General features: G+C 53.9%; 1 protein-coding gene across 8 annotated transcripts; it reads right to left on the bottom strand.

Annotated features, from left to right (window-relative positions):
* Window positions 1-334: 334 nt before the first annotated feature.
* POLL (DNA polymerase lambda) lies at window positions 335-8,795 on the bottom strand. Of its 8 annotated transcripts, none has more exons than XM_042238724.2 (10): window positions 8,732-8,795; window positions 8,406-8,521; window positions 7,446-7,586; window positions 6,430-6,724; window positions 6,108-6,270; window positions 5,424-5,741; window positions 4,497-4,670; window positions 3,806-3,934; window positions 1,635-1,803; window positions 335-1,195 (listed from the first exon to the last, which is right to left on the bottom strand). In XM_042238724.2, exons 3-10 carry the CDS (start codon window positions 7,558-7,560, stop codon window positions 831-833), a joined length of 1,728 nt encoding a protein of 575 aa, XP_042094658.2. In that variant the 5' UTR covers window positions 7,561-7,586; window positions 8,406-8,521; window positions 8,732-8,795; the 3' UTR covers window positions 335-830. The 8 variants fall into 8 exon arrangements, with proteins under 8 accessions (XP_042094658.2, XP_042094657.2, XP_060261126.1 ...); XM_042238723.2 differs by having other exon boundaries at window positions 335-1,216; XM_060405143.1 differs by having other exon boundaries at window positions 1,616-1,803.
* Window position 8,796: the final 1 nt, after the last annotated feature.

Below are 8,796 nucleotides of genomic sequence, written 5' to 3' on the forward strand. Positions count from 1 at the left end.
CACCATTTAGTTGTTCCTAATGAGCCTTGTTATATTTAAAACTTTTCACTTTCACTGAGCCTTGTTACATTTGTTCATATCCTTAGGTATTTCCTATTCTAGGACAGGGCCCACAGGACAAGCTGATGGGTAGACAGGCAGTCCTAATTCCCAGCTCCATGAATCCTCCCTCTTAATGTCCACCTCTACTCCTTTCTGAGTTGTTTAGGAGCTGACTCAGGCCTGGCCTGGAGAACTGTTAACTTGCCTGGGTTCCCATTCACCTCCGATCTCTGTCCCTACCTGGGAGAAAGGCAGGCAGAGGCTGCAGCAGCTCACAGACACACAGGCAGGCTGAATCTCAAGTGCACTTTATTGGGCCTCTGGGCCTTCAAATGCTGTCCTCGTCGATCCTGGGGTGCCCCCTCCCCACACTGCCAGCTGCACTGCATGGGAGGTGGGTGGAGGAAGCACCTCTGGAGTGGCTCGTTTGCTCTGAAGGGTCTTGGGTGATGCTGGGCCACAGTATTGTGTCTCTCCCCTACAGCCCCCATCCCACCCCCAGTAGCTAGACCCTCCTTGGGGTAGAGAAGTGGGGATGCCTGGGCCTCCAAAGCAGGAAGCTGGCACCAAGCCAGGTACCAGTTCCTGCCTAAAATGGGGCAGGGGGCCATGTGCACAACTTCAGGGGCAATGGTGAGGCAGACAGGATAACACCTGACCCTGCTGCAGAGAGGGCCAGGCCGTCCTGGGAGCCAGGCTGGCCCTTCCCAAGCCCAGAGGAGCCAGTGGTTGGCGCAGTGAGGTTCAGCCTGCTGAGGCTGGCTGAACGGCCAAGATGGGCAGCCAAGTCACCAGTCCCGCTCGGCAGGTTCTCGGTAGGGCAGGCCTAAGAACCTGAAGACATCCTTCTCAGTGGGGGTGGGCAGCACTTGGCCAGAGCCCACCTTGAGGCCTTGGGCACTGCGGACCACAGCTGTGCTGAGGGCATGCTCTGACAAGCTCATGCCCTTGGTCTTGGCCAGAGCCCGCATGGAGCGGTTGAAGTGGGCAGAGCCGGTGAAGTAGAGCAGGGCGCAAGCGAGCTCGCTGTAGGGAACGACGATGATGTCTAGTCGTCGGTGTCGCCGCCCTGGCCCCGGGAGCTGGCACACACCCAGGTACTTCTGCTGCTGGCCGTTCTCCTCATGGCTCACCAGGTCATCCGTCAGGAACCCTGGCCCAACACAGGAGGGCGCTGGCAGAGCAGGGAGCCAGGGGCTGGGCTGCCCAGCCCAGGGCCGTCTGACCTCCCAGGCCTCTCCTGATTATCCCTGGGTCCTCTGTCCCCAGCCTGTCCATTTATTTGCAGGCTTTCTTCAGGCCTGTGTCCTTTTCTATAGAATATGCATAGTAATTCCTCCCCATGTCCCCCCGCCGCCCCGGCTACACTGGGGGCATGGAAAGATCCGATGAACCCTTGACCTACAGCACCTCTGGGAGGTGTGAGGAGCTGATTCATCTCTTCCCTGCAGTGGCTCTGGCCCCAGGGGAAAGGTGGGTTCTGGTGGAGCAGCCTCCCCTGCTTCCAGCCTAGAGATGGGAACTTTGAGGCTCTCCCGCCTGGGGGCTACCCTGCCCCTGCCCACCTGCTCACCTGGGGGTGGGGCTTATACCTTGCTGCCGGAGGCTGTCCAAGAGGCGGCTGAAAACGCCCTGGTGAGAGCGGCCATCCGGGTGGGTGAGCAGCACGTCCATGTCACCACAGGTTGCCTTTCCCCGACGGTATGAACCACATGCCACGCACAGCAGCCCGGGGTTGAGGGCCTGAGCTGCTTCCCGGACCTGGGAGAGGACAGTGAGGAGGGTGAGGGCTGTGGGCCTTCCCTGTTGGAGGAGCCCACACACGCCTTGGGTTCCAAGCTAATCCCTGGATGCAAGGTCCAGCCTGAGGGAGAGAGCCTCAAGGAACAGAAGAGGAGCTCCATCCACCCTGGGGAGCAGTTCTCTAGCCTTGCCGGGACAGAAGAGAGGAAAACACGCTCACACCACTGGGTGCAGCCCGGGGAGAGAGAAGGTCGTGCTCAGATTCTGAGGGAAGCTGTGGCTCTTTCCCTCTAGAGCTCTTCAAGAGCAGACAGACATACCTTCTCTGGGGTCTGCCCCAACCCATACACCCAGGTGTGTGAAGCTCCACTGAGTACAGAGGGCCAGGTGCCAAGGAGCCCTCAGCCAGGTCTCAGCAGCCCCAGGTATCTTTGGATTCAGAGCTAAATGCATAGTGTGTGAGTTGGGGCTTGAAGCCTGACAGGTGGTTGGCAGGGTGCCCCTGGTCCAGGCCTCTGGGGAGATAGAACCCAGAAATATAATTGCATGTGTAGGGAAGGAAAGGAGAGAGCAAAGAGGGAGGGAAAGCTGAGCCAACGGCCACATCCTTACTTGGAGGAATGGGGCTCGGTGTGGAGGGAGCTGAGGCAGAGGGATCATGGTACACTGAGTGGGGGGGACTGAGGGAGGTTAAGCCCATTAGTCTCCACACCAGAAACACTGAGGCCTTTTGTATGCGGATAGCTTCCCAGTCTCCACTGCAGGACACTGAGATTTCTGGGACCCTGGATACCTCAATTCTCCTGACAGGCAGGCTTTGCTAATCCCCTCAACCCCCTTCTTGAGAGAGTGGGAGGAGGCCTAGGATGAATAATCCCATCAAAACCTCCTAAAGCTGGAGACCTTAAATGGAGAGAGTGGGCCCTTCTGTTCCGGTGGGGAGCCACTTCTGTTCCAGTGGGGAGCCACTTCTGTTCCAGTGGGTTGGGGCTGGAGGCTCTCTGGGGCATTCTCTGTGCCTAGATACCGTGGCTGAGTGACAGGTCATCACTGGCACTAAGGCCCAGTGATGGGTGGACAAAGGCGCTTGCCTGTCCATCTCACACCAGCCTCATAGTCACGTGACTGGGAGAAGAGCTGGAGGGTGATTTCAGCTAAGCTGGGCCAGTCTCCAGGGAGTCCTGCCACATTAGAATCTTAGGCCATAGTGAGCAAACCAGCCCCTAACCTTAACGCCAGCTGAACAAATGATACATCTCATGCTAAATGTACTCTAGTCTCCCTCTAATCTAGGTTTTACGTGAATTTAACCCCTAACCCAACTCTAAACCAAACCCTAATCTTGGCCAAACCTTATTTCTAGGACAATCATAAATTTTAACTAAAAGCATCCAACACTAAGAAAACTCTACTTCTAATTCTGGTCTAACCTTAACTTGACTCTGGATCTAGCTTTCCTCTAACCCCAAACCTAATCCTACTGGCATTGTGCTTTTACACCAATTCTAACCCAAACCTTGAACCAGCCTTCGGAGGGCTGCAGAAGGTATGTACTTCCGAAAAGAGGTATACAACTTTGTGCATTTTTACAGATTGTGGACAGAAAAGAGTCCATGATTTTCATTAGGTTCTCAAAAGAAGTTTGTGAGTCAAAAAATGTTAAGAACCTCTGCCCTGATCCATCCTACCCTAGCCCAGTTCAAATCCCAATATCTTCAAGTAGTTCTGACCGTAATCCAGCTCTGATCAAGCCCTGACATTAACCGAGTCCTAACACCATCTGGCACCTAAGCCAGGGCTAACTCTGCCTGATACCGAGACCCCTACCCCAGAGAGCTAGTGTGCAGCCCCTCCCTACCTAAGCCAACTTGCTCTTTGCCCACTAGTTCCAGTCTCCAGTGGCCCACAGCTTCCTCTGCCTGTTGGGCTCCCCCACTGAGGGATCAGGAGTTCCTGGCTTTGAGCCAGGCCCTGACCCTATAGCAGTGGCTCTCCTCACTGCCCTGGGACACCTGCTTACTGTCTGCTCAATCTCTGCAGCCTCCTCCCTGGGCATGCGGTCTAGGAAGTCATCATAATGCTTCAGGCCAATGGCCTGCTGGGTAGTCAGACAGGCGTGGTTTCGGATGTCTTCTAAGCACCGGAAACCCTGAAATAAAGAAGCCAGATGGGAAGGCTATGAGGATCCAGAACCAATGAAGAGACAGTGAATAAGCAGACACAAAAGGTTTTCATCATCCCTAGACTCCAAGGAAAGCATGAGGCAGGAGCAAGCCCAGGGTCTGTAATCAGTGGGACTTGGGAAAGGCACGGGGCATGAAAGACACACCTCAATCCAGCCCTGCCCCAATCCTAAAACACTCATTCATCATCTCATCAATCTGGGGGTGATTCTGGGCATGGCTGGGTTTGGGAACCACTGTTCTGGATTCTCAGCCCCTAGGTCTGGTCTGCTCAGGAAGGCCCTTGTTTTTCTGAGGGACAAAGAAATATACTTCTTGTCTCTGCCTACACCACAGACTAACCCTCAAGGATACCAAACAGGGTAGTTCTGAGAGGCAAGAGAGGGATCTCCACGAGCCCTGGTCCCTTTGAGAAGTGATCCCTCTCTAGTCTGGGTTCATTTTCATCAAAGCATAGGGCGAGAGAACTGTGGGACAGGAGCTCTAAGATACAGTAAAACTGAAGTGGGGGCTAGGACAGGGTGTGACCTGATGGTACCACATCTGGGCAGTCTTGGTTCCAGCTCCCCAGATGTTGGAGAAGAGCTCTAAGACAGGCACGCTTTCGCTGATGTGGTCCAGCTTCCGCAGATGCCCACTCTCCAGGATCTCGACAATCTTCTCAGCCATCCGCTTTCCAATCCCAGGGATGCCAAAAGCCTCCTAGAGGAAGAGGAGGCAGAGGCAGGAAGGAAAGGTGAGAAGGAAGGAAAGGTGAAAAGATGGGAGGAGTAGAGTCAGCAGTGGGGAAACTGACTCCTTTAGCGGATGAGTAAAATCCACTCTGGTTGGTGGGCAACTGATAGCTGTGTAAAGCCTGGGCACAGCCGAAGATGAGAAGTCTGACTGGAGTGGGCTGGGTAACTTGTCTGCTGGTTCCCTAAGGGATGGAGCTCAGCACAGGCAGCAGAGGAAGGGTAGCAGTGATGATACTGGGCAGCATTACCACAGCAGGGGGGCCAGTATGAGGCTTTACCCTGTATCGGGTCCTGCACTACATGGGTCATCTCTTTGAGTCCTCATGGGAACACTGTATTTGTTACTATTCTTAGTCCCTTTTTACTCATGAGGAGACTGATGCTCAGAGGATTTGAATAACTGGCTTAAAGTCAGGCAGTTAGTGGATAATGGGAACCAGAATTCAAACTCTGGCCTGTTGATCTTCAGAGACTAAACTTTTAAGCAACTTTTTTATTATAGAAAAACTCGAAAGTAAAAGAGTATACTGGACCCCACAGACCCAACACCCAGCTTTTATAATTATCAAGATTTTTGCCAAGCTGCTTTCATTAATCTCCCTGTTTTTTTCTTTTGTGAAAGTCCCAGCCATCAGAAAATGTTAAGGCCTCCACCTGACCCCCACTACAGAAGACCCCCACCCAGGCCCCCACATGTCCTCCCCTAGCCCCCAGGTACCTGGTAGGAGCTGACAGGCTTGTGGAAGCTCTTCAGGGCATTGATGGCCTTGGCATAGCCCAGGGCCCTCCACTTGTCTCCCTGAACGCTGTAGGCTTTGGCCAGTACTTCCAGCTTCTCTGTGATATGGGGGTTGTAGTTGATCGCCTTCTGGCTTGAAGGTTGTGCACAGACCCACTTATCCAGGCCCTCGGGGGCTGGACTAGGCTCATCATCTCCCTCAAAGGGGGTGGGGTAGCGGCCGCTGATCAGGGCTTCCAGATCAGCAGCACTAACCTGGGGCTCTTCCCCATCACTGGTTTCACCATCAGAGCTGGTCTTGAGATAGGGAAGAAGAGACAGTAAGTTCATGCTGCCCATGAAGAGGGCTCCTTTGAGGTGGGGGCTGAGTTTCCTAGTCAGACCCAAGTATGATGCTGGGTTTTCTGCAACAGACCTGGATCTCCTTAAGTGTGGGACCGTGTTCCACCTGGCTTCCTCTAGTGCCCAGACCTAGGATCCCCAGTGAAATGTGGTAGATAGGCAAATACAGGAGTGATGAATGTTGGGAAGAATTAAAAGACTTCTCAATAAAGACAGCCCTCCTCTCTCAGGGGCCTGGAACTTTCTGAACACCAGGCTCTCCCTGTTTCTGTGATCTAGTTCCCAGGAGAAGGGAGCCATGGGGGCTGGGAGGCTCCTGACCTGGGCTTGGATGCTTGCAACCGCATCTGTCCTCCAGGAAGGAGACACATGTCTGGTGAGAGGTCGGGAAGGAGACAGGGCTGTCCTGGGCTGAGCCTCACCAGCTCTAGGAGGCGTAAAAGAGACTTGGTCTGCCTTGCTGAGCTGTGCTTGATCCAGGTACCTGCAGGATGGTGATGGCAGGTTAAGACACCAAAGTCTCACCCCATATCTGTTTCCAATCCTTCTCGACTCTGAAATCTTTTTTTAAATGTGTCTAATTAAGACAATGAGAGTTTAATAGCTCAAGAAAACATTTGAGGAAAGACTAGGACCAGCCCACCTCTTGGGGGTGAAGATGCCGAATCCTGCTGTGTCCACCAGCCTTCTCTCCTGCAGGCACAAGCTCAGCCAGGCAGACTTCACCAGCTGAGCACCTGGGGGCAGCTGGGGCAGTCTAAGGAGGCGGAGGGCTCGCTCACAGTCCATGCCTTCATCCACCACAATGTGAGTGACCCCTGGGGCCTGAGCAGGGCATATCTGGCCACCATGCTGGACAATCTGCTTCTCAAAGAGTTCTGCCCGGGCTCTCCCAATGCCGGTGGGCACAACGTGCACCCGCAAGGAGCTCAGCCACTCTGTGGAGGGGGCATCCAGACGCCTGCTGTCATACTCTCAGACATGATCCGAATGAACCCTTCACAGTCCCCTTCCCCCAGTCATTTTCCACCCTGCCTTCTGGGGATTCCACCACAGTATACAGTTAATTTCCTCATGGGCTATCGCCTGATGTAACAGGCAAAGATTCTGATACGTCCTGTTCCCTGATGTAACCTAGAACTGTGTCTGGCAAATTGCAGGGAGCCTATAAATCACTTCATTTGATCATTTATTCTTTCAACACATATTAATAGACACTTATTATGTATCAGGCACAAGGCACATGCTTTGCTACTACAGGCCTCACAGTCTAATAGATTCCCCTCTCCCAACCCAGCCTACCATGTAAGTTTTTGCCATCTATTTGTCACTTTGGCTCAAAATAGCATAACTCTGGGGACCTGAGAAGGATCCCCTCCCCTCACCAGCAGGCAGCTTCCTAGAGGAAAGAATCCTATCGGTCATTTCCTTAGGGACCAGGGAGTATTTTCTGAGTTATAGAGGCCTCGGCGTGTGGTAGAAGATGAAACAGCAAGTCACCTGTCAAAGACTGGGGACCAAGTTTAGGACAAGGGAGGTACAAACAAACCTGCAGGCTCTGGGTGGGCAGAGTCAGCTGTAATATCTGATTCTGGGCATGAAAGATGTAAGAAGCCTGAGGCTCAAGCACATGAGGGTCCTCAGGGTGGATCCACTCACCTCCTGCTTCTTCTCTGTCTTCTCTCTTGGGAATCTTTGCAAGAGTTTTTGATGATGGATTGGTGTGAATTTTCTTCCGCTTGGGAAATGCCTTCAAGATGCCCCTGGGGTCCATTGAGGTATGGCTGGATCCTAGCCTTTCTGTTGGAGGGTTGATCAGGGCAGTTGTCATGTGCAACCCAGACTTGGGGCTCCCCAACCCCTCTATGAAGGTGGGGTCTCTACTGACAACAGTTTGGGGACAGTAGCCAAGTTCCCAGGAGTCTCACAAAACCCAACTAAACTTGGCTTAGCCTAGCTCTACACATGGACAAAGGAGCCTGGTGGGCTACAGTCCATAGGGCCACAAAGAGTCAGACACTACTGAAGTGACTTAGCATGCATAATCACCAGTCTTCCAGAATACTGGGGAAAATAAGAAGAGTGGAAATATCCAGGGAACTTTTGAAGGGGGAACAAATGACATCATGGGCTTCCCTGGTGGCTCAGATGGTAAAGAATCTGCCTGCAATGTGGGAGATGGGAGTTTGATCCTCGGGTCCGGAAGATCCCCAGGAGAAGGGAATGGCTATCCACTTCTTGCCCGGAGAATTCCATGGTCAGAAGAGCCTGATGGGCTACAATCCATGGGGTCCAAAGAGTCAGACAGCACTCAGCGACTAACACTTTCACTTTCAAAGGGTATCATTCCTCAGGGGGCTGCTTTGAAGATTAACTGTGCAGTATGTGCTCCTGCTGCATCCCACCTGCAAAAAGCTTTACGAAAACGAGATGCCAGACTAGGAACGGGCTCCATCTTTAGGAAGGACTTGGGCTTCCAAAAGGAGTGGGGATTGGTGGTAAGGGCGAGGGGGAACCTGTATATCTTTCTCTACCCCCATCACAGGCCCGCAGAGGAAAACGGGGAGGGTGGGGGTGGCTGGTGGAGTTTAGGGAACCGGGGTGGGGAACGCCCTGCACCTGCTCTGGTCTTGGACCTCTCGGCAGCGGGACGCGCAGGCCCGCAGCTGCGGGGAGACGCACGACTGCAGCAGGTGTGGGGCGCCTTCCGGGACTGAGGAGTCTTGGCCTCACAGCTGGGGGTGGAGAAGACGCTGGCAGGTGTGAGGCACCCGAAGCGAACCGCAGCTGCCGCGCGCCAGGGACTCCCGGGGTGGGGCTAGGGGAGCGCTGGACTGTCCGGATCCTGTCCTGAGGATTCCTCCCCACTCCCCAGATTTGGTACAGAATAGGGTCAACTCCGGACCCGACGGGTCACGGGGGATGGACAGGCATAACCCACTTACCAGAGCAGCCAATGAGAGCAGACGGAGGGCGCGGGGTTCGCGGGGTGGGACCAGGCCAATGCCCA

Source organism: Ovis aries, chromosome 22 (assembly GCF_016772045.2).
Source record: "Ovis aries strain OAR_USU_Benz2616 breed Rambouillet chromosome 22, ARS-UI_Ramb_v3.0, whole genome shotgun sequence".
NCBI classification, from domain to species: domain Eukaryota; kingdom Metazoa; phylum Chordata; class Mammalia; order Artiodactyla; family Bovidae; genus Ovis; species Ovis aries.